General features: G+C 40.2%; 1 protein-coding gene across 3 annotated transcripts in view; it reads right to left on the reverse strand.

Moving 5' to 3' along the window:
- ZNF106 (zinc finger protein 106) overlaps positions 1 to 25452 on the reverse strand; it is a 62666-nt gene extending 37214 nt beyond the window's left edge. Inside the window, exons 1-3 of one of the 3 annotated variants that reach the window (XM_060262930.1) lie at positions 25233 to 25452; positions 13738 to 13823; positions 11636 to 11697 (exon numbers count right to left, since the gene is read on the reverse strand). In XM_060262930.1, the coding sequence (XP_060118913.1) occupies positions 11636 to 11697; positions 13738 to 13791 (116 nt within the window). In that variant the 5' untranslated portion in view covers positions 13792 to 13823; positions 25233 to 25452. Of the gene's footprint in view, positions 1 to 11635; positions 11698 to 13737; positions 13824 to 25223 lie in introns of all 3 variants that reach the window. The other 2 variants (XM_060262929.1, XM_060262928.1) reach the window with 2 other exon arrangements.
- Between the last annotated feature and the right edge of the window lie 1257 nt (positions 25453 to 26709).

Genomic DNA, 26709 nt, shown 5'->3' on the forward strand with positions numbered 1-26709 from the left:
GAATATCAAAGGTTGCCAAGGTCCCTTTGAAGTAGACGGTGTGTGCCAAATTCTCACCGCCTCCCCGGAGGCCCCAAGGACATTGGCGCTGAGAATTGTAACCACCAACGGAAGAGATAAGGGGAGAGAAGCATTGGGAAAATTCTCACATGCAAAGTAACCTTTTGTTTTGGGAATTAGGGGGTAGAAAACATTGCTTTGATGTAGAAGAATAAATGCCAATAGTTCGAGCTGATCTCCATCAGTTCCAATACCTATCATGCTGGAGTAACTCTGAAGTATCCAATAAATGCAACTTTGTTTTAAATTACTAAGTCTGCTTTCTTGCGAGCTTCAATGAACCCACACCTGACAGTTTGTGAGACAAGCAGTCAGCTGTAAATGTGCTCATTCTTCCTGAACCAGCGTTAACTATCACCGAATGCAGCTTCAGTGGAGGTATGAAAATGTTACTTGCACTTAGTGGGGTGACTCTAGCTACTCTGCTCAGTGAAGTCTGAAGCTGTCCTTCCATTAGAGCTCCTTAAGTAGGAGAAATGCTCTTAAGACTGGAGACACTTGGGGCTTCTGGCTTCACTGAGCAGAGTGGCTGGAGCCACTCCAGGGCTTCACATTCAGAAGTTATAAGATTACATCACAAGTTCTCTCTTTGTTCAAGACTCATCTCCCTAACCCATTGATAATCTTTCTTTAACTCACTCTTTAGGAATCATTGTACTAGGAGGATTTATTGTGTGAATATCTATTCAAGGAAAGGCAAACATATGTTTTAGACTTTTTACTTTTCATCAAAGCTTCATGCCACTGTCGCTTTGTAATGTGGCTTTTAGTACAGCTGTGAAATCACTTGGATAGAAATATTTGCTAATGAAGTGTCAGAAATCCCCATCTCCGGGGTCACAACCATCTTCAGTATTTTGCAAAGAATTCCCATCAAAGGAAATGAAGCCCAAGAATCTTCTTCCACCTCTGCAATTTTTAAAAATGTGAAAAGCAAAACCACAGAAGAGATCCTTCACCCACTCACAGGGTATTAGGACTAATAGCTTTCAGCATGCTTTAGTAAGAGGTCAGATGAATGTTAAATAAAGAGTAAGGCTTTTAAAAGGGGATTTCACTTGCACTTTCAGTTAATTCCTATATAAATAGGAAGGCCACAATCCAAAGAGCTGTATAACTGCAAATTCAAGGCAGCTTTGGACTTCCTTTTCTTGAAAATTACCTTCCCACACACAAATACATTCTGAAACAAGGAAGACTTTCAGAAGCAAATTGTAATACAGCATTCAAAGAAAAAAAATGTATCACTGTCCTTGTACAAGCTCTTAGCCAAAGTTTTAAATTATGCAAATATGATACAACTCAGAGAAAGTCTGTTGTGAATGTATACTTAAGAGTAGTGTGCTTTTAGTTTTACTATCACTTTTAGGCAAAAGGAAGCAGAAGAGTAACATAAAATTATATATTTCACTGTCCCCCCCTTCCCGCTTCACATTTAATATTCAGCAATAGATGTTTAACACACTGCTTTATGGCACACAATACCTGTAAAGATGGCCACTACCAATCAAACAACATTAGCTAAAGAATGGAATATTAATCTCTTAAGCTGCACTCGGGAATCAATATTAAGTTGACATTATGCAGAAGACCCCAGCTTGCTTCTGGGCTTGCGCATGTGCCCGGCCCCTGTCAATCTCCCTCAAGCAGAATAAAATATGACGATAGCTTTAGTATAGCCTCAGCTGTCTGGCTTCCAAATGAGTGTGGAAATTTTTCTCAAATGGACACTGCAGACAACACATTAACTGCATGAGAAATGAACTGTATCTAGATTTAGACAGGGAGGCCATCAAGCAAGAAAAATAAGAGAAAATTCTTGCACTAAGGGGTTCTTTTAAATATATCATGCAATATACAGAAGTAGTCTAAACCCAATACACCATAAGGTTGAATACTGCAGTGAGGATCCCACAGATATAAAATGGGACACATTCAAACTTGTGCAAATATGAACATTAAATAGAATGGAACATCAAAAGAAAACAGAAGAGGGGAAAACAGAAAGCCAAAGAAAAACAAAGTTATTCAGCAGAGAGGACCACATAGCACCTAAATTGATAGCAGACTCAGCAGTTGCAAAAAAATAAAAATCTTAATCAGACAATGCAAAATATGATTCTAAAAATTATCTGGAATAACCAAGCTCAAGTTACATGGCTAAAGTTAATGTTGATGACACTCTGGCGTCAGGGCAACCAACCCCCAGCTGTTCAGCAATGAAACAGATGGATTCTTAGTGCCAAACACAAGGTCAGATAGACTGGATTCAGTGAACAAAGGCCCCATTGGACCCAAAGGAGACACATGGAGAAATGTCTGTTTTTGCCATCTGCTTCACACATCTTACTTGAAAGCACTCAGCTTTATTAATTTAAAAGGTGCAGAAAGAGAAGGCATCTTTCTTCCACAGTTACAAGAACACTGTATATTCATCTACTCCAGGGGTGGCCAACGGTAGCTCTCCTAATGTTTTTTGCCTACAACTCCCATCAGCCCCAGCCAGCATGGCCAATGGCTGGGGCTGATGGAAGTTGTAGGCAAAAAACATCTGGAGAGCTACCGTTGGTCACCCCTGAATTCAACTCCAACTCTGGACATCACACATGCTGACGCAGTCTAGTCCCCCACCTAGTCCTGTATCCAGCAGGCAGTGCTTCCACTAAGCTGAGTTAGCGTGAGCTAGCTCACAGATTTTTAGCCTCCAGCTCTCACATTTTTGTCTTAACTCAGGAAGGATGACCCCAGAGCACATTCATTTATGAAATAGCTCACAATTTTATTGCCAGCAGCTCACTTTAATGCCAATAGCTCACAAAGTAGAATTTTTTCTCACAAGACTCTGCAGCTTAGAGGGAACATTGCCAGCAGGTATATCTAAGAAGCTCATGAATGGGGCATGACAGACAGCTATTTCCTGTTTGTCATAAGTCTCTGTAAGTCAGAGACACAGCATCTCTGAATATGGAGGTTCCATTTTTAGCTACTGTGGCTGTAACAGACCTATTATGACCTATCCTCCATGCCCTTTCTCAATCCATTTTTAAAGTAGTCTATATTGGCGCAGAAAAGGAAAGGCACGTAGCAAAGGATGGTTTAGAGTCAGTGAACTTTGCATTATGGAACACAGCACGCCTCTCTCATGCTGCTCTGGGAAGATAGTCCAATAGGCTGGATCCCAAACACCCCGTTTTTGGAGGCAAAGGCCTTTATGCAAGGGAAAGCATTCTGCCAACTCACACTCAGGACCTGTCCATGCCACATCCCATGAAATTCCTGAGAATGCCCCCATCAGCAGCTTTTGGGAGAGTGCAAGGACTGTGGATGGAAGGAGGAGGGAAACGATGATCCAATTTAAAGCTTAATTTGATTAAGGGATAGAGGAAAAGGGCTGTGGCCCAGTGGAAGAGCCTCTGCTTTGCATGCAAAAGATCCCGGGTTCAATCCTTGGCATCACCAGTTAAAAGGACCATGCAGTCGGTGACACCAAAGACCTCTAGATAAACCCAGGAGGGCTGCTGCCAGTCTGAGTAGACAATACTGACCTTGATGGATCAGTAGTCTAATGCAGTATGAGGCAGCTTCATGTGTTTAATATTATATACACATCTGATCTATGATTCAACAGAACACTGGAGGGCTTTTCAGATATTTAATGATATTGCACAGAGGCTGGGTGAGAAAGAATGGTTTCTAGTGGATATGCTGGATTCACGGGGACATGTTCAGGTTACTCACCCACCCCTGAATCCAGCAGAACTTCAAGAAGAACATATGAAGAGTCCTGCTGGATCAGACCAGTCATCCATCTAGTCCAGCATCCTGTTTCACACAGTGGCCAACCAGTTCCTCTGGACAGTCCACAAGAGGTCATAGAGGCCAAGGCCTTCTCCTGATGTTGCCTCCTGACTCTGAGATTCAGAGGATTAGTGCCTCTGAATGTGGAGATTCTCCTCAGTCACCACGGCTAGTAGCCATTGATAGACTTATCCTGCATGAATCTAACTAATCCCCCTTTAAAGCTGTTAATTTCTGTGGATATCATTACATCCTCTGCCAGCAAATTTCAAATTTTAATCCATCTCTGTGTAAAGTAGTATTTCCTTGTGTCCATCCTGAACCTGCTGTCCACCAGCTTTATTGGATGCCCTTGAATTTTAGTATTTTGGGAGAGGGAGAAGCTCGCTTTATCAACTCTCTCCACCAATGGATAATTTTATAAAGCTCTATCATGTCCCCCCTTACTCATCTCTTTTCTAAACTGAAAAGTCTCAGGCTCATCTGCCTTTTCTCATAGGGAAGGTGCTTCATCCCACTAAAAATCTTGGTTGCCCTCATCCATACTTTTCCAGCTCTATAATGTCCTTTATGAGATATGGTGACCAGAACTGTACACTGTATTCCAAATGAGTCTGCACCATACAGCTATATGGGGGCATTACAATATTGGCCGTTCTATTCTCACTCCCTTTCCTAATAATTCCTAACATAGAGTTTGCCTTTCTCCCCACCACTGCAGCATACTGGATTGATGCTTTCATTGAGCTATCCACTATGACCCCAAGATTCTCCCCCCACCGCCAGTCTCAGCAAGTTCATGTCTTGTTAGCCTACACCTGAAGTTGGGATTTTTGTTCCAATGTGCATAACCTTATACTTACTAATATTGAACTTCATTTGCCACACAGCCGCCCACTCACCTAGTTTGTGGAGGTCCTCTTGGAGCTCTTCACAATCAGCCTTTAGTTTCACCATCCTGATTGGTTTTGTGTCATCTGCAATCTTGGCCGTTACACTACTCACCACTTGTCCCAGAAAAATTATGAATCGATTATCATTTATTCAATTCAATTAGTTGGCTGCCATTCCCTAAAAAAATAGGGCAGCTCACATCAAGGATATGGACAGTTTAAGTGATAAACCTTGAACCGGATCTGTTGCTCCACTGGAAGCCAGTGCAGCTCATGCAGTATGGATGTGTGCAAACCAATGGGTCCACATAAGGACCCCATGTAGCCACATTCTGGATCGGTTGGGGCTTCCAAGTCTGGTGCAAGGGTAGGCCTGCACAGATTGAATTACAGCAGTCTATCCTGGAGGTGATCCTTGCATGGATTACAGTGACTAGATTGGGACAAGATAGGTAGCCGGCCAGTTGCGTAATCTGGCGCAGTTGGAGAAATCCTAGCTTGGCATCTTTTATGACCTGGGCCTCCATGTATAAGGTGGCATCCAGGATCATGCCCAGACTCTTGACAACAGGAGCTGGTGATAGAGGCACAACATCAAGAGTTGGGAGTCGGCAGTCCAACCTCGGCTCCCCACCACCCAGCCAGAGAACCTCCATTTTACCCAGATTCAGTTTCAGCAGACTCTGCTTTAACCACCCAACTACAGTCTCTAAAACCTTGGCTAAAGTCACGATAATACTGGCCCTAATATTGATCCTTGTGGGAACCCACTGCTTACTTCCCTCCATTGGGAGGACTTTCCATTTATTCCTACTCTTTGCTTCCTGTCATTTAATCACTTCAATATGAAAAAATGTATGTGACACTGAGGGTCTGCTCCAAGAAATTCCTGGGTTTTTACTCATGGAACTTGTACATGAGAACCAAGATATTTATTTATATGCCCTTTCTTCAAAGTCCTGCTTTTTTTTTTTTGGCCTGAGAAGGGTGTCCAGCAAGTTCTGAACATGACATTGTGGCTTAGGAATTTAGAATGTTTATTCAAACCTTTGCAAGACTGCTTCAAAACCTAGAAAACTTAAACATATTTTTAATGAGAATATCTTTAAATTGCCTTTCTTCCAACAAGGGATCTAATACAACAATTAAATAAACAATTACAACAATTACAATAAAAGCAATAAAGCTACCAGAAACTTCACCATAAAAACTCTGAGGCTAGACTACTTTAATGTACCCTCTGTGGGGCTGTCCTTGAGAATAACTTCAAAATTTCATTTACTTCCAAAATGCAACAGCCTGCAAGTTAGTAATCTGTTCATGTCACTCCAATTTTGTAAACTTTGTGCCAGGGGAAATACTGATAGACAACAGAGCACCTATGGAAGTCACACTGGAGAACGGAAGATTTGTATCACTTACCGTGAAGCTTCCTTCTTGGTGGACTGGCAGTGGGTTGATCCGACTACTGGGTATAGGCTCCTCATCACAGGGTCGGGTCTTCCAATTGATCCGGGGGGGGGAGTGGCCTATACCTCCCAGAACTCTCCAGTTGTATCCAAGCCGCATCCCCCTATAGAAAATAACTTCCAAATCCTCCCCATTAAACATACTCTAGTACCGAGTAAACGAGGAGAACAATTTTATTATGCTTCAATGCACCATACAGAATGGATAATTGAACTAGAGCATTGCAAACCACAGTATAGTAACTTATTCCAAAAGAAGGAACCAGCTCCAGAATCCATCTCCAAAACCCAGGAAGCCGTTCAACCACCAAAGGGCGGACCGGACCGACCCACTGCCAGTCCACCGAGAAGGAAGCTTCACAGTAAGTGATACAAATCTTCCGTTCTCCGGTGGTCTGGTCAGTGGGTCAGTCCGACTACTGGGACGTAACAAAGCTGTACATCCCTGGGCGGGACTGGCTTCCCTGTTTAGAGTGCATGCTGCAGCACACGCCTCCCAAAGGCTGCCTCTGCCGAAGCCCACTTATCTACCTTATAGTGCTTGGTAAAGGTATGCATCGACCTCCAAGTTGCTGCCTTACACACAGCTTCCAAAGAAAGAAAGGACCTATACACTGCTGATGTCGCAGCACCCCTCCAAGTGTGAGCCATGATCCCATCCAGAGGGATTTGACCTTGGGCCTTGTAAGCCAGAACAATACATTCCCGCAGCCATCCTGCTTCATGTAGGGCCGGGAAAAAACTGGAGAGTTCTGGGAGGTATAGGCCACTCCCCCCCCCTCCGGATCAATTGGAAGACCCGACTCTGTGATGAGGAAGAGGAGCCTATACCCAGTAGTCGGACCGACCCACTGACCAGACCACCGGAGAACCGTGTTTTAGGCTTTTAGATTCAAAATATTTGTTCAAAAGGGTGGAGTGCAGCAGCTGAGCTGACATAAGTTTCTGATTTTTCCTGGGCTCTGTGTTTTGAATGTACTTTTCATTTAAACTTTGCTGTGGCTGATTTAGTCCCATTTTAGCAAGAAAGGGATTGTATAAATATTTTACATAAATAAAAAATAAAGTGATTACACCAATATCATACAAACTGATGCAAGGTCTAAAAATTAGGGCCAGAACAGCATGATATATCCAAAATGCCACACTGCAAACAGCAATAGAAGATAAAGCAGAAAGTCTCATAAAGCTCCCATCCCCAAAGGCACCTAGGCAAACAGTCTTGGCATCTAACAGACAATTTAGCAGGATTCCGGATGAACTACCTATGATGGTATCAAACTAGTCGATATTATGTATGCGCAAATGGATAGCATTTTTGTAATCCCAGAAATACCAGTTCTGCTATTATATAAGCCACCAGCCAAGAGAGACCAAGTGCTATATTTTGCTATGAGAAACCAAGTACAAACAAAATGCATCCTTGGGAATGTACATCATGACCATGTTTCTAGAAAACATCTCCATTAAAATGACATTTACTAACTGGGCCCAAGCCAGCACAAGCTTGAAATATGGGTCCTTGCCCACCCATGATCCCATACCATTTATACATGCAATGTCATGAGCCATCAAAGAAAAGTTTCTATTTTAATTCTGAAATGACATTTTCAACATTTCTGAAGTTATACCCACAACCCACACCAGTGCTTTTCTATCATACCGTATAACACACACCCTTCTCTTGCTATTTCTGGTTAGCATAACACCTAGCCTGAAGAAGACAACTGCAAAGTCCAGTGATTTATCTTGTGATGTCTTGCTTGGTGCTAAAGCAGTATTTCTTAAATAGATGTTCAGTAAGGAGAGAAGATATATCCTTTCCACATCCATTCAGTAACATGAACACAGAGCCCCCACAGATTTTTGGGAATGGAGGTAAAGATTCTCCACCTAAGGAGACAGAATCACCCTCCTCCTCTTCCAAAGAGTAGGAGCTCATACAGCTGCCATCACTACTTGCTTTCAGCTAGTGTCCAGATCACCTCTCAGGGTATTAGCCAGAAAGAAACCTGCTCAGTTACTGGCCACAAACAGCACCGCACTAGGAATTCTAATTGGCTGACAGGCACCAAGGATGTTTGATCCTAATGCAGTCAAAATTATTTCCACTATAAAAGTGAATTGGCTTTCACTCATTGTTCCAATGTGAAGGATTTCAATACAATGATAAAGAGAGGGTACTCTACATCCACAAAGAATAATTATTTGCCAATGGTGATTTTCAGCTTAATGCCAGAAGTTCAGGTTTTGTGTGATGGTGTTCTTTTTCTATGTCTATGAGCAGAACTGCTTTTTACCCCAGCCCCTTCTGACACCTGTTCAGCTGCCTCAAACTTATTCCCCCCCATTGTTTATTATTTATTTTAAAACATATAAAAACAAAAGAACAATAATTACACATTATTACCAGAATAGGCAATATATTCTCTAGTACAGATGATATAACCATTGGGTATATAATATGAAGAAGGTGTTCCATACAGATCAGGAAAGTAAATTGTCATGTATTACACTCAAACTTGTAGTGATCAACCAATAAGGAAGTTTTATACTATCTCCAAACAGTAGGCTCATTTGCACCCAAAGCATTTGAACAATATCCAGATGAATGACCATACAAAAGATCAAGCAAACCCCAGAAGGAGAAGTATGCTGCTTATCAATATATAAATGGAGACAGTCTACCAGAGGAACCACCAAAGACATTGCTGTCCCATAACACGTCCTTAAACCTGACCAAAGAGGAGGGAGAAGGAGAAGGAGGTAGTAATGGACAAGTATGTTATCCAGAAAGCCCCAGAGGCAATCTACCACCACCCTCTTAATATCATTTTTCTTTTTCAAAAAAGACAAGTTACAACTTATTTCAGAAGCTCTGGGCAATTTTGTTTTCAGATGAACCCTCATCTTAACCCTGCATGGGTTTACCAGCCTGCTAAGGCAAGGGTCCTTCACAACAGGTAGAATACAGTCCACATTACTCAGTAACAACATGCCAAAACTACTCATAGAAAAATGATCCAGAAGGAGATTCTTCTGTTCATCAAATGCATGACTCCTACTCAAAGAAGGGACATTTGTAATAACAGACCCTCTATTGCCCCTAGGAGACATCACTCAAAATCCACCAAAGCATTCTTGAATTTAGTTGGATTCATCACTGCCCAAGCGTAGAACATCCTGACATATTTATCATCATCCATTCCTTAATATTTTTACTTGTTTTCTTTATAATAGTTATTACACCTTTTCAAATTCTTTATTTTTGTATTATTTTCCATTAGTTTCAATTGAAAGAATTTCTATCTTTAACTGTATTTTCCACCAGTCTGAATGGAATTTTCAAGCACAATACCTGCCTGAAGTTTCCCCACCCTGATCTTACCTACCTGAAATCCGGCAACGGGTTTCCATTTTATAGGAAATTAAAAATTCTCCTTTGCTGAGAAGCACAAGGAGCCAATGGAGAAAGTTGTGGATCCAAGCCTGGAACAAGAAGAGAAAAACTTGCGACGAAATGGTAGAGTATTTAGATTGTGAGATCTCTGGGTGCTCTTCCTGAGCATCTTGGAGAAGCCAGTTTATCTTTTGACTCGATGAAAGTGTATCTTAATATCTGAATGTGTAAGTTTGTGTTCCTATGCAAATTGTGGAATATTTATTTTATTATTTATTTATGGGATTTATATCCCACCCATCCCATCAAGGAGTGTTTTTCTGATGTGTGAATGTTTTTCTAGGTGTATAATTGATTGTGTATTTTAACAGATGGTGATATTTAAGTTTTGTTCATTGTTCTGGTGCCTGATGAAGGAGATATGTAAAACATCTTAGTGAAACTAGCAGCATAAAATAACTGAAGACACCACAGTTGTGGATTGGTGGATGCCACTGGATTACTTGGAAAAGAATCGGTATCTACCTGAAATGTAAAAAATGGAGTGGATCCACGTGCTGATCACCTATTACTACTGGATGATTGAGTGGTATACCCCGGAATTCTTGTGGGGGCAACTGTTGAGTTAAAAAATGTGAAACATATAGAATTTGGACATTTTGATATCATTGCAGTTTTTGTATATGTAAATTGAGTCAAATTTTTGTATTCAGCATTGATATTGAAAGAGACAACACATAAGATTTATAAATCTTTATTTGCACTATTCCATTTTTCTTAGTAATTTGGTCATGAGTTTTTCTCTTCTTGTTCTGAGCAAGCACAAGGAGGCATGATTTTGTGTGTAAGTGAATTCTTCCTCCTTTAAGGAAGGATGCTTTTAAATGAAAATTGAGTGCGTATGTGAGGATTCTAGCTCCTCTAGTTATTTTACCTAAGTGGAGTCTGAAGCATTTTTCTCCCAGCAAAGCTCCAACACCAGCACTTAGCTGGACAGACAGAAGAATGCTTTCAAACATCAAAGTAATGTGCCAGTTGCTGGGGAAAGGAACATTTGCCTCTATTCCCCTTCACAATCTATCTCTCCCAGACAGACTGCACAAACAAAATTAGACTCTGCCTCTGCCATTCTTTTAATCTGCAACATTCGCCCTCCATGAGTACTACATAACCTTTGCATCAGGCAAACAGACAGGCTCATCATCAGAACTGAAGACAGAACAAGACCATACTGCATCTGCATACACACACACATACACAGAGTATACATACAGTGATGACAGTTCAATGACTGTCAGAAAGTAAAAAACACTATCCACAGAAACACCAACAAGACAATCTGCTGCAGGAAAATCTGTTAACCTTACTGGTTGGAAGATGCCCCTGTCAGATTAGCTGTTGAGTTATGCCTCCCCCATTTTCCTTGTGCAGTGTGCCTCTAGAACAGTGCTCATATCCAACAATTCATAGAGATTAACATTATTTTATTGACTATATTATTTATATGAAAAACAGAAGGGATCAAATTCAGATTTTGATTAGTTGATTTCTGAATACACATTATTATTTGACCGGTAGGTTTTCATGTGAACAACAACAACAAAATCTAGTAATCTGAAATCAATGGGCTCAATTGCACATAAGTATGAGTCTGCCATAAAAACATCATGATGCAACATCACCCCAAAGTCGGAAACGACTGGTACTTGCACAGGGATACCTTTACTATCTTACGGGCATCACTGCAAAGTCACATCTAATATTAAGCTAATTGTTTTAAGTGTCAGAGCAAAGTTCTAATACCAATTCTTCTGAGGAACTCAGGAGGATAGTAGCATCAACAGTAAACTGGAGAATTTTCATTTCAGCTTTTTTTAAATCCTGGAAAACAATACTAGGCCATATTAAAAACCTTTCATTTAAGGAGAATTCATTTCACATAAGATCGTGCTATTTAGTTTCAAAACATTATATCAAGTTGCATCAAGATGTAGTTGACACCATTACAAGCATACCTTCCCTTCAGATTTTCAAGTTCCCTGTGATGAAGCATACTTCTCATGTGCTCATCCATCTCCTAAAAACAGAAAAAGTGTAAACCATAAATAGTTAGAAAGCACATTACCAAGTAATCAAAATCTACAGATCAATCACTTTTCAGCCATATGATGGATTCCTACCCAAAAAGACATCCTACTTCTTCCTTCTGACTGACTCATTCCACACTGGTTCCTCATTCCACATGACTGACTCATTCCACATAGACACCTTAGTTCAAAAGGTATACATGAAAGGTAGTCAAGAGACCAGATACAGAAAAATATATAGTGTTTGCCCTGAGAAGAGAGGTCTGGCTTTAAATTCTTCATAATGATAGTGAAATGTAGGAAATAAATTGTATCTACTATGTTTGTTTCTATGTAAATTAAATTGTTTCAGTTTTTAGGTTGGAGATTGTCAAAATCATGCTTCCATATTAAACCAATGTTTTCAGTCACATGGGATGGTCCATATACATTTCTACCTTTTTGCCTCTAATTTCTTTTATAATGGTATCTAGGTAATTTTCACTTGCTGTATCCCTTAAACTACAGAGTAGATGAGTTTCAGCTTTTTAAAGTATGCCTTATTCATGCAAAAGCACCATGGCTCATTGGCAGTGAACATGCATTGCATGTAAGGAAACCACAGCCACCACTGGTCCAATCCCTGAAATCTTCACTTGAACACATCAGCTGGAAAACAACCTTACTCTGCTGACAGAGAGCTTTTGGCAGTCAGAGCTGACAGTACTGAACTAGACAGATGAGTGGCCTGAGGCTACTTTAGAAAAACAGAATAGGACCTTCAAAAACAATCTAAGTAATCACAAAATGCATATTGATAAAGGTGTCTGGGCAACGGTAGTTCTCCATCTGAATTATGCTCATTATTATTACACCACAGTTGTTTGGTACTGGGAAGTCACCTCCCTGGTTTGTTAACTGTCTGTAAGCAGAATTCTGAAAAACTTTACTCATGAGGTGATGCCAATTCTAATTAAGGAAAAAATATTGTTATTAAGGACCAGGATTTAAATGAGAGGTCTTCTGTGTCATCCATGAAGTGATTTCATAGCTGAGGACTTGAACTGTGTCATATTCTAGCTCAGGCCAGATTCCTTGGTGGGCTTTGAGTGCTAGACAAAAACACTGATGTTTCGCTCGACTTTGTGTTCATTTTATTTTTTTCTGGATTGTGAGATGGATCCTCATCTCCTTGGTTTTATTGATTCTTTGCCTATCACATTTATGCTGCTTTGCTTGTATGACATCTTGTACTTTCAGTCTGTTGTTTAAGTGTTTTCCTATATTTTTAGTCTTCATTTTATTTGCACTTGTTCAAACAGACTTATATCATATTACAAATACTGAATCAAGAATACCAGAAGAACATTATGCTGAGAATGTGGGATAAATATTTTAAATAAATAATGAAAATTACCTTATTTTTGCTCTGCCTGATGAAAGCCAATTTTTTGTAGTCTGGTATAACCATCCACCTACAAACTTTATATGTACTTCATCAAGTGTAAAGAGTACATAACACAAAATCGCTTTTTTTTTTAAGGTCCTTCCTTGGTCACCATTTTAAAGTTTCTTGTAACAGTCTAGCTTCACATGGGGGCCCGATCCTGTTGGGGGCTGTGGTGTGGCAGCATGAGGAATGCCTGTCTCCTCCATATGCTTTTTGCCCCAGAAGAAATGCTCCCCCCTTGGAGATTTTAAAAGTTTTTAAAAATGCTCTCCATTGGCACCACATCCCTATGGAAAACTTGGGAACAAATAGCTAGACTGACTTAAGTTTTAGTACTGCTCCTTCAAGCATTTACAGTGCCTTTTGTACTAAATAACTAGTTAATTCTGCCCTTGCTCACCTTTCTAGATCAGCATCACAGTTCTAATCTACTGTGTAAGTCAAATACACATTTAAATACTTGATCATATTCCAGTTGTGATTATTATATAATTTTTTTATGCATCAGTTTGTTCTGAGGACAAAAATGTTAATTCCACAGAACTTTTTTCTTGGGGGTGGGGAGGGAGTCAGCATCCTAGTTTTGAAATGCTTCTTTTACCTTTTTTGAGGTGTATATGATGTGGCACAGTATACATTTTCGTTCTTGAACCATAGCGAATACTTTGGAAAGATCTTACCCAACCCCTACAAGAAGAAAGAAATTAATTAACACTTCTTAAATTTTTGCAAATGATGCTATAAGTAATTGAAGCAGAGCTCTTCACATTCCCATTCATATCTTCAGTTAGAATCTGTTTTCAGAGCAGCCCAATTGAAGTGTACCTTTGATCAAATTATTGCATTTTAAGAAATTATTTCTAAACTGTGATAACTATTGTGTTTACTCAAAAGGAAGATGAGCCTGAGCATATGATGCTACCTCCCTTAAAAGGGTTACTCACAAAAGGGTTTTTTTAATTACTGTACATTAACTCTTACTTGTATATGAAATTAAAGCAGCCCCACTTTCTTGATGGCATACATGCCTTCTTTTTAAGTAAACAAGCATTCACTGTTTGATTAGAATAATATGCTGAAGAACTGAAATGTATCAGATTCAGACTCCACCTGAAGTAACCTTTCCACAATTAAAATGAAACTGAAATTATCTAGCCATGGACACTACAGAAGATAGAACATGTGACAAGATGGGCATAAAACTGGGGATCTGCAGAAAGAACAAAAAAATAAATAAACCTAAGATATAAAAACACAGCAAGGACAGGAAAAATGGACATAACAGAAAAAACAATAGACTGTAGCAAAAAAAAAGAGTTCAAAGACTACCATTCTGTGGCTTGGAGGGTCTATTTGTGTCGGTTTATTCACTGTTTTAACTGTAGCTTAATTGGTTTGATGTGTTTAAATCCAAATCAATGGACATCTGTGAGTCTAACTAAGAAGCAATTCAATTTCACATTTTAATCCTGCAAGAATCATTTTGAAACACTACTAAAAAATACCAGCTTTTGTTTCTATCTTAATGAATAATTATTATCAGGGCTTTTTTTAGCAGGAATGCACAGGAACACAGTTCCTGCTGGCTTGGCATCAGGGGGTGTGGCCTAATATGCAAATGAGCTTCTGCTCGGCTTTTTCTACAGAAAAACCCTATACTAAACAATGGTGATGTCATGGGGTGTGACCCAATATGAAAATGAGTTCCTGCTGGGCTTTTTCTACAAAAAAGGCCCTAATTATTATCATTATAAAATAATCAAGTACAACATCAATACAAGTCAATATTTATATTTTCCATCTAGGTATTTGTACTAATGGACATACCAGCAATATGTCTATGCAGGGCTTTTTTTGTAGCAGGAACTCCTTTGCATATTAGGCCACACACCCATAATATAGCCAATTCTCCAAGAGCTTACAGGGCTCTTAGTACAGGGCCTACTGTAAGCTCCAGGAGGATTGGCTACATCAGGGGGTATTGACTATTATGCAAAGGAGTTCCTACTACAAAAAAAGTCCTGTGCCTATGTATTTATTACTTATTTAAAATACCTATAGGTCACCTTTTGGTGCAACATACTCCCAAGGCAGCTATGTGTGAATGTCACAGAAAAACAATGGAAGGTTTTTTGACCTCATCAGGCTCAATATCCCTCAGAATAAAATGTTCTCTCAAGCCACCAGAGTGTGATTTGTTGTACAGTGGAAGAACAGGGGATAGCAAGTTAAGGTACAACTCAGTAAACATAACAGTATTATGTATTAGCTACAAATGACGCCTTCCTAGTTCTATTTTGGTTTTTTGCCAGGGCAAATCATATCCCTGGCCTTTATCACAGGGATTCATAACATCTTCTAATTTACAGTATTATTTTAAGAGCTGCTGAAAGGATAGAGGTGATATACTTTTAACAGTTAATAAAAATAGTAAATGTATATTACTACTATGAATAATAGAGAAAGTATAACTGGCCTGAACACAATATTTGGGATTTTCATTACCTACCCTTAATCAAAGAAAGTTAATCCTATGCTCTGCAGCTGTATGACAGAGGAGAGGATCAAGAGCTGGGCTCTTGAACAAGGGAAACTCTGATTAGTTGTGTTTAACGTCATTTCCACCTCTGAGTCATAACAGCCATCACTGCAAATTCTCTTTTGGAAGCTCATGCCACAACTACAGGTAGGGTTGCCAAGTACAATTTAAGAAATATCTGGGGACTTTGGGGGTGGAGCCAGGAAACTTTGAGGGTGGAGCCAAGATCAAGGCTGTGACAAGCATAATTGAACTCCAAAGGGAGTTCTGGCCATCACATTTAAAGGGACAGTACACCTTTTCAATGCCTTCTTTCCATAGGAAATAATGGATAGGGGCACGTTCCTTTGGGGCTCATAGAATTGGACCCCCTGGTCCAATCGTTTTGAAACTTGGGGGGTATTTTGGGGAGAGGCACTAGATGCTATACTGAACATTTGGTGCCTCTACCACAAAAAACAGCCCCCCCCCAGAGCCCCAGATAACCGTGGATCAATTCTCCATGATTTTCTATGGGAATAAATCTTCATAGGGAATAACAGAGTTCCCAGCAGACATTTCCCTCCCCTCCCCCCGCTTTCTGATGACCCTGAAGCGGGGGGGGGGGCTTCCAAACCGGGGGATCCCCTACCCCCACCTGGGGATTGGCAACCCTAACTACAGGACATGACAGCATTCAGGGAAAGCATGAAGCCTCTTTGAACTAATCTATAAAATGTATTAAACCATACACTTTCTTAGCAAATTTAATACTTCCAAAATTTAACAGATATCTTACTGGAGTACAGTGAATGGGAATGAATCATTTTCTGCTGTTGTGTCACTTTTATCAATGCGAGGAGGTGATTTTTGCATAACTCCCCACCTCCTGCAGCCAGCTGAGATCCTAAAATTATGCTCCTCAGGGACCCTTAAGAAAAGCGTGAGCGGTGTGATATGGGAAGGAGGACTTGGCAACAATATTAGACTTTAGCTAGAATAAAAGTTTGGATTTCTGCCCATGTACACACTGTAAAGCATTGATAATATTTGTGCTTAAACACAACATTTTTCAAGAAACAAACAAAAAACATTAATGCCTAAACACAAAATGGGAAGCAAAACTGTGAAAAACTAGTCAGTAGCCATTATGCTAATAGACTACAGAATCTGAGATTACTGATATGCATACATTTGCAAGCTTTCACATATCTTATATTTGTATTAGCAGTCTCTCATGCTAAGTAGCAGTTAAATACAATGATTGCAGGGAGATGCGATTTCCCTAAATAAATACTCAAGCAATTCTAGGGCATGGAGTTCATATAAAGAGATTTAATAACAGTTATCAAGAAACTACCAAAGGAAATCTTCCCACTCATAAACACAACAGTTTATACTGGAAACAAATTATGAGGAAATACTTAGATCCAGGTGGGCAGCTGTGTTGGTCTGGAGCAATAGAACAAAGTTGGAGTCCAGTAGCACCTTTAAGACCAATGAAGTTTTATTGAGAATGTAAGTTTTTGTGTGCTAAAAAGCACACTTCATCAGACAATGAAATGGGGTACAGTTAACAGTGCTACATATAGCTTATGGGTAGTGGTTAAGCATGCATAATAGTATAAAATTAGAATCCAATGGCAAGATAGTGAAATTAGCAAATTGAAAGAACAATAGTTTGGTCTGGATAACATATGTTGCCTGGGAAAACAGCAAAAGGCAATAAATGTCAGAACTGGAGAATGATGGTGAGAATAACAGTAAATGTTAATTACCTCTAATTCCAAGTAGAAAGCTGTTAAACAACCACTCAGATCATTGTAAACATGGCACCAATGATAGAGAGGGCTGTTCAAGACCTTTGTTGTCGGGATCATTATAAGCATTTTTATAAAATTCTGAAGGATATTTTAATCCGAAGAACGTGCAAGAAGCAGGAGTCCTGATCCTTAGGCTATATACTATAGATTTTGTTCTAGGTCATGACCTATTCTGCTTCCCCAATTTTCTATACTAGGATCACTTTGCAGTTTTTAATTAATTAATGACCTTCAATCTGTTTAGGATATTGCTCAGAATTGGCTCAGCACTTCTGGAATTCAGACACAAGTGCAAAAGGGAAGTAAAGCACTTAAAAAGGACAAAGAGGTCACTGGAGCAGGCATGACTTTTCACATCTGTTAGCATGCAAAACTAAAGTGACGTTTGCCAAGCAGATCTAAAATTACACCTGCTTTGATGAATTAGCCTATCAAAGTAACAGTACACGATGGCAGGGTGAGTTTAAGGCTTCCGCCAACTGTCCAGTCAACTGTAGCCACTTGTGATTAAGTCTAAAAATACTGCCTGAATTTAAATATTATTGGCTGTCACTATGAAGACAAGAAAAATTCTTTTTGCAAAGTGATTGCTCACACAGCAGTCAAAGATGCAGCAGGTTAGAGTACAAGTTCTTGCACTCAGTGAGCCTTCCAAAGCTAAGCAAGCAGTTCCAAGTGCTCCATCAAAATACAAAATCTTGGCTGGAGGAGTCTCCCTGTCCTACCAACAGGAAAACACCTGAAAATTTATTTAAAATATTTATCCAGGTTTTTTGCATCAAAAACCACAAAACAGGCTAACAATAAAGCATAATGCAACCAACAATAGTATTTAAACAACTATAAAGAATGAACTACTCAAGTCCTATTACACCACCATACCCACCACAGAAGAAACAAAGAAATCAGAACAACTTGCAGCAATTAAAGAGTACAATTTGAGCTCAGGGCTCTATTATTACAAATACCCTCTGAAACAACGTTGTTCCAATAAGTAATCCACAAGCAAGAAGAGGTGAGACAAGGTGCACCTTCCTTGCCATGACAATCCAAAAGACATGGTGACACTTCTGAAAATCGTATTGTTCTGTCCTAAGCACAGTCCCACGCTTCTAAACTGAATGACTGGGAGGACTGGCCATTTGCAGAGGGGCACTACCCTACTGACCCACTGAACGCTAAAAACAAGCCAAGCGCCAGCAACTCTGTCAGTTACTTATGGGCCACTTGGCTCAGACCTTACATTGGCAATGCCTCAGTGACCACTCAGCTTAGTTTGTTCCTGTGCCACTTTCACTTCCCAGTCCACTTCTACCACTGACTTTAGTCAAATATAGCTGCACATATTTAAACAGTGGGGCAACACACAACTAAGAGTGGCTTCTGACTATGTCCCCAAAATGGTTCTGGTTAGCAATTTTAAAAATGACAAGTGCAACAGAAAAACAGAGAGAATAAATTAGATATATACCCTGCCCTTCACGCAGAGGTTTCTTCCCTTCCTCTCCTCACAACAGACACCCTGTAAGGTAGGTGAGGCTGAGAAAGTTCTTGGGTTGTTTCCTGAGAGAACAGTGACTTGATCCAAGAGCACCCAGCAGCTGCATGTGGAGGAGTGGGGAATCAAATCCAGTTCTCCAAATTAGAGTCCTCCATTCTTAATCACTACACCAAATTGGCTCTCAGTTGGGTTTGATAGTTCTACTAATTATAGAAACAAATTAGATAACTCTCTTACTGGGAATCAATTTACTGTTTAAATTGTAATGATTTATTATAACTTCTACGAAGGTTAGAGAAACCAATGTGAATAATTCGCTGAATAATTCTTAGAGACCTATTGGCAAAAGCCTTATAATTATTGTTCTGACAAACCAGACTCAGCCGATGGTTATAAAGTTTAAGAGAGAAAAATGAAAAAATAAGGGAAATAAAGTGTAAACAAAAAAGGAAATTTCTAAAGGTAGCTGTGCTAAGTAGGCAGTTGACCAATTCTTCTAGATGCAAATTCAGGTCCTCACAGGAGCTTTACAGAGCAGATGGCCAGGTCACACAGAAGAGGACTTCTTTCAGCAAGCCTCCATTCTCTTATGAGAGGATAGTGCACATATGGGTTGCTGCATAAGTTAAGTGGAAAGTGCCAATATTCAAGAAGCATCTTCCAGAGAATGTAAGCAGGCAAGAGGTATAAATCACATATAGATGCTAGTTTGAGCTTTGTGAATTACATAGTCCAGGTTGTCTGTACCTCCTCTTATGGCTGGGAAGGCTCCTCAAAGTGACATTAGCTCAGCTGCCTCTTGAACCTAGATGAGATTTTCATCAAGAAAACCTTAAATCATTTCTGATAACAATAAGTGTAAAGAAGTCTTCAGTATTCTCACATCTGGGATCCCAAGCGGGAACCCTTTTTAGTTGTTTCCTGCCATTTTAGTTATAGTACATCTGGAAGTCAGAACATCCACTTGCAAGTAAAAAAGCCATGCAGTGAATGTAGAATGAAACATAAGGCTTTGATTAAGGATGCTTTTAACACAGTTTAAGAGGATTCTCCCATAAAATCTTTAAAGCAAATGTAATGTATTATGAAATGGAAGCATGCTGAACTGTTTTATGGTAGCTAGATACACTATCTAAAATTTAGTAGGAATTCCAGTAGCCTCACTACTGGACATAACTAACATTTTAAAACTCTTTAATACCTTATAGAAAAAGTTCTCAGTACTTCCCACTGCAATCTTGCAATATATGCAATCAAAAGGCTGTCTTCCAAAACCATTTGGTCCAGATTCTTTAGTGGTTTCTAAATCCTCTGATACCTTTTACTTTATTAATTCAGTGGAAAACATTACTAAATGACTTACCGTATATATTTACATATTTCTATTTGACCTGATGCAAGGGCCTCACTTAGCAGAATACAAATGATTCAGTGAATTAGGATGCAATATTCAATCACCACACTGGTACAAACTGTGTAAAAAAAATTTAGACTTTACTTCTATTTCTTTTTTTTCTTCTTGACATTTATTTTATATTTTTTCTCATTCTAAGTGGGTATTGCATTAGGGTGAGCAAGTTAGAACACTTGAGGCACATTACTGTTGTACAGCTATTCGATAAGAAAAAAGCAGAAAACTAATAAAAGTCTTCATAACATGGGGAAAAGATTTATACAATAAACTTACAAATACTTTTGAGTGAGAAATACTGCATAGTGCCTTGGATTAAAGTAAAACAAATATTAGTTAAGGCATACTTTTCCTGAAACTTTGAGAATACTGCAAAAGCAGATTACTGCACTAATTCACTCTAAACTCTAATAAATTATATATATTACTTTTGAACATGGAAATGTTGCAGAATTAGGGTCTCAGTCCCCTGCCGATGCTAAACATATGCTATTTCAACTTCTATAGTAGTTTCTAGTTGAAATTTTGGTTCTGTTTCCCAGAAGGCTTTAGCATGCTTCAAGTGATGTGACCTTCCTGGTGCAGGTAACACTGTTTTCTCCTCACATGACTCTGCCTTTTGGAACGTTTATATACTATCAAATTCTAAATAGACAGAGTATCGAAACCTAGCTTTCTGAGATTATCTTAGTTAACCTTGACTCCCTGAGTCAACTAGCTTAACCCAGCTTTCTCAGACACATGTGATTCCGAAAGAGATAAACGGCTGAGCTCTGTTGTGTATGTCACTATATGTCAGATGCTCCTCAGAGTTGAGTGGCAGTTACACTGGCTACAGTGGATGGAGAAAGGTACTTAATGTGTGAATGCATTTTTGTTATGAGTTGTTCTGGCCAAGCTCCCTGTGTTAAGGGACTTGACAAAATAACCAAGGATATATCCTTTATACAATTGCAGTGCACTGTAATTTTTTTATTTATTTCATTAGATTTATATCCCGCCCTCCTCTGAGGGCTCAGGGCAGCTAACAACAACAGATTAAACCACATAAAACATTTTAAAAATACACAATAAAATCATTCATACAGTTTACAATCATTAAAACCAAGATGTGTGTTTCTGATTACTCTGATGTTCTTGATTCAGTGGGATTATCGATGCCTTTGAGTAATAGCTACCTCCCTTAAACCGTTAAAAGCAAGTTTAAATAATTTGGTTTTACAGGCTTTGCGGAACTGTGGCAGGTCCCACAGGGCCCTGATGTTTTCGGGGAGGGCATTCCACAAAACTGGGGCTAATACTGAAAACGCTCTGGCTCTGGTGATGGACAGTCGAGCCTCTTTCGGTCCGGGGATCTTAAGGTGGTTTTGAGAATCCAAATGGGGTGCTCTCTGGGGCACATATGGGGAGAGGCGGTTCCGAAGATAGGCAGGTCCCAGGTCATATAGGCTTTAAAGGTTATGACCAGCACCTTGAAGCAAACCCGGAATGCCACAGGCAACCAGTGCAATGTTTCCAGCACAGGTTGAATGTGCACCCATACAGGTAGCTCCACTAACAACCTGGCTGTTGCGTTTTGCACCAGTTGCAGCCTCTGAATTTGAGTCAAGGGCAGTCCCATGTAGAGGGTGTTACAGTAGTCAATTCTCAAGGTGATCGTCGCATGGATCACTGTTGCCAAGTCATTGCACTCTAGGTAGGAGCCAACTGCCTTATCCATCTAAGATGATAAAATGCGGATTTGGCAGTGGCTGCTACCTGGGCCTCCATTATCAGTAACGGCTCCAGGGGCCCCCTAAGCTCTTGACCTTCGAAGCTGGCACCAACGGCGCCCCATCAAAGGCCAGAAGAGGGATCGCTCTTCCCAGGCCGCCATGAAAGGCACAGGACCTCTGTCTTTGCTGGATTCAGCTTCAATCTGCTCTGCCTGAGCCATTTCACTATGGCTTGCAATGCCAGGTCCAGTTCTCCCAGGGCGCAGCTGGACTGGCCCCTCATCAATAGATAGAGCTGGGTGTCATCCGCATATTGGTGACAACCCAGCCCATATCTTCAGACGATCTGGGCAAGGGGGTGCATGTAGATGTTAAATAACATTGGGGAGAGAATCGCCCCCTGAGGCACACCACATACAAGTGGGTGTCTCTGGGACAACTGCTTCCCTATAGCCACCCTTTGTCCCCGGCCTTGGAGAAAGCAGGTAAGCCATTGAAGGGCAGACCCCCAAATCCCCACACTGGCAAGGCGGTGAAACAGTAGCTGGTGGTCAACTGTATCAAACACAGCTGACAGGTCTAGTAACAACAGCACAGCTGAGCCACCCCAATCCAGATGTCTCAAGAGATCATCCATGAGGGTGACAAGTACCATTGGATATTAATTGGGTATTTAAGTAATTTGATTAATTCTGTATGCTACATACCTGAATCTTATATGTGTTAATGAGTTTACATTTGGAACTGCATTTAAATAAATAAGAGGGGTTTTTTTAGAACAATTGTCTCCCTTTCTTGATTCAATTGGGAAACCAGCTTCTTCCCTCCCCACATGAACACACTGGAAATAGGAGTGCATGCAAAGGTTCCTGCACCCCTTATATTCCCAACAGTTTGGGGTTTCCACAGAGATTGCGGTCAGTGGAGGTGAACTAGTATTTGTTGTTCCTCTAGGAATCAGGAAGAAAACATGAGTATACTTTCTTTGTGATTCTGTGATAACTGTTATTTAATAGTTTGAAGAGGGACCAAGTGCAGATAGAGAGAGATACACTATGGCTTTGTTTTTCTGTATTCTGCTTGATATCTGTTGGGAACATGATAATCTGAATTTAGAATGAAGCTTCAGTCTGCAACTCTTTCTCTCTCTGGCAAGGAAGTGCCCCACGAAAAATACCCACCAAATCTGAACTTGATAGAAGGGACTTGGGGCTCCAGGTTTCCCAGCCCCTTAATGTTTTCCCCAAAAGTAGAACAAAGTTTAGTGGCACCTCAGAATTACAGAATTGGAAGGGATCTCCACAGTCATCTAGTCCAACCCGCTGCACAATGCAGAAAATTCACGAATACCCCCCCCCACACACACCCAGTGGCCCCTGCTCCATACCCAGAAGATGGCAACAAAAAATCCTCTAGGATTCCTGGTCAAATTGGCCTGGAGAAAATTGCTTCCTGACTCTGAAGTGGCAAATAGCATTCCCCTGGGTGTGTAAAAAAGGGCCATGAAAGCTAAGAACTGATGCAACTCTTGCTGTCCTCCCTCTCATGATCTGCCTGATTCACAGTATCAGGATTACTGTCAGATGACCATCTAGCCTTTGTTTAAAAATCCCTAGACCCTTTTCCCACAGACTACTGCCAAGACAAGTCTCCCCAATTCTATAATTATGTACTGTATTTTTTCTACCTAAACGCAGAACTCTACATTTATCCCCATTAAAATTCATTTTATTTTAGTCCAGTTTTCTAGCCTGTCAAGATCATCCTGATTCCTGCTTCTGTCTTCTACTGTATTTGCAACCCCTCCCAATTTAGTATCATCTGCAAATTTAATAAGCATTCCCTCTATTCCTTCATCCAAATCAAAGATATTTAATAAAACAAGTCCCAGGACAGATCCTTAAGGCACTGCACTTATTTGAGGTGTGAGCTTTCGTGTGCATGCACACTTCCCCATATGGAAGCTTATATCCTGAATTAAACTTTGTTGGTCTTAAAGGTGCCACTGGACTCAACTTTGTTCTATTGCTTCAGACCAATATTTGAACATGGACATAAGATTATTGTTGTATTAAAAACACATCGAACTAACTCAGAATATGCACTATAATTTTATCTGTGGAATAAAAATGAGTACTGCTACAGCTAAATAAGTTGTACCAAAAGTAGCTCTTCTGGTTTGTTCTTTGGGGACCAACACACTGGATTGTCACATACTTTATATGGAAGGATATTTGACAAGCTTTCAGACTACAGTCAGCTACAATCCTTAGTACTGAAATCCAACACCCAGACATCCTCATCTTAAGGAGATTTACTACACACTACCACACACTACTACACACTACCACAGTTCTAAGGGTAAAGCTACGCATACTGCTGCAAACTTCTTGGAAGTTTCTCTTGGAGCCACTTGCTTTGCTGAAGAGAAAGGTTGGCGTGTGATTGTGCTCTTAAAATAAATAATAGATTGAACCTTCAGCAATGATCAAACATAGCAAAGAAATGCACAGTTGTCCAATACTTTTCTCTGTATTTTTCCACTGTGATCTCAGAACCACCTGAGCATGCTTCACAAACTACTGGTGTTCTCTAGAGCACAATTTAAAGACCATTGGTGTGGGATCGTACTGCCACCTTCAAAGCATTTTAATCTATTTTTAAAGTTCTTTTGGATAATCCCCACTGCAACTTACTATTGCCTCCATAGTGTTAAAAGTTGTGAAAGTGAAAACGATTTCTCTCGCATTCACAAAAGGCTAGTAAGAGAACGCAGAATTTCTCAACTGGGCACTTCCTTTATACCTAAGGGGTTTTGTTACCTGTTCGGCCCGTAAAACATTTGTGTTCCAAGACTAGGAAGAGCAAGAAGAAGAAAAAACAACAACCGGCAGTTTACACTCCACTCCAGGGTTATGTGCTCTGCAGACCTACAAGCTACTTAAAATGGTTCCCTTCCAGTCCCATCGCTAGAGAGCTTTTCTTTCAACCCCCGCTGGAAAAAAACCTTAATCCCAAACACAGACTAGTAGCCTGCCATCCTCAAATGCATCACTACATAAACTCAGCCTCCATCCCAGGCGCGGAACAAGCGCAGCAGTCCATCCTTCAGTACTCACAAGCCGTACCCTCTACACCCCACAGCGCAGCATCAACCCAAACACCCATCACCAGACAGGACGGACAGGGCAGGCCCCCTCCACCATCACAGCCTCTTCCTTCTCCAGGGACTTGCTGAAGACGACCCAAAAGAGAACCACGCTCCAACACGGAAACGTATCCTTCCACCCAGCCAATCAGGCGACTAGATTCTATTCCCTTTGCATCCTGGGAATAGCAGTTTTGTATATCACCGCAACCAGCTTGTCGACGCCGTAGAAATAGGAAACGACTCGTCCTGCAGCTGTATGGTTTGTGCAAGGCGAGACACAATGCATTGTGGGCACTATAGTTTCGATAACTAGAGTTGCAAGCTAACTTGGGAATGAAGTTCCTAAAGGACCGGTGGGTTATTCTGTTGCAGCAAAACCCACCGAAGAAGTTTTGAAGTCTAACGCTTATTTTGGCAACTATGTATGCCATAATAAATCGTTAAAATGCTACGAGACTGGTTTTTTTTGTTTCTGCCTGGGATTAAGGCCTTTTGAACACCGGTAATGAGAATCACCAATAAATATGCAAATAACTGCTTTAGTTCCGAACTTTAAAGTACGTTAATTTCAACAAAACTCGTCGAATGTGCGTTTTGGAGTAAAGATGTTTAGAAGTGGCCTGTAAAATGAGTTGCTGCAAACAAATATTGAAGAAGGGATTTCCTGAAGAAAACAAACAAAAACATTATGCAGTGAGAGTTCTATTGTTGAGATATTGACACAGAATGGAGGCTAGTGCCACAGCAGTGGTTAAACCAGAAGCTCCTGTATTTTCAAATAAATAAACACCAGAGCAAAGTTTGAAAGGCTAAAAAAACAAGCTGGTTGGACTATAAAAAACAGAACTGGTTGGACTATAGGCCACTAGAAGAGACAAACCTGAACACGTGGACTTTATTATGCACAGCTTTGGCCATCTCAATATAGTAGGAGAAATCCTGAAAAATAAATCCCATGTTATTCAATGGATGTAAGCTCCCAGGAAAATATATTTAGAATTGCAGCCAAGTAATGCGGAAGCTGAGATCATTTTTTTCCTGCCATTTGCTTGCCTCCAAATTTTACACACTTCCACCCCTACCCACCCACCCCATTTCAGATTTATGTGCTAATCTGAGGCATTTTTCAGGTTTCTGTAAAGACTTGTCTGTTTGAAGCTTAAGTCTCCAGACAGAAGTATCCTCAGATCTGGATGTGCTGAGAATTACCAATACGGATGTGTAACAGGTTCTTTAAATTCCCAGCTATTGTTTTTTAAAAAGTCCCCAAGACCTTTTGTGGCAAAGATATATAAAGAGAAAAGCAGATCTAGAGACTTTTAAAAGAATGAAAGCTGAAAATTCAGAGAACTGATTTTAAAGTAATCCAATATACTGACACTCAATTGCCAATTTTTTTAAAAAAATGAAAAATCCTGGTGGTGCAGGGAAATAGCCTAGAGATGTCAAATGGT

Source organism: Heteronotia binoei, chromosome 21, assembly GCF_032191835.1.
Source record: "Heteronotia binoei isolate CCM8104 ecotype False Entrance Well chromosome 21, APGP_CSIRO_Hbin_v1, whole genome shotgun sequence".
NCBI lineage: Eukaryota > Metazoa > Chordata > Lepidosauria > Squamata > Gekkonidae > Heteronotia > Heteronotia binoei.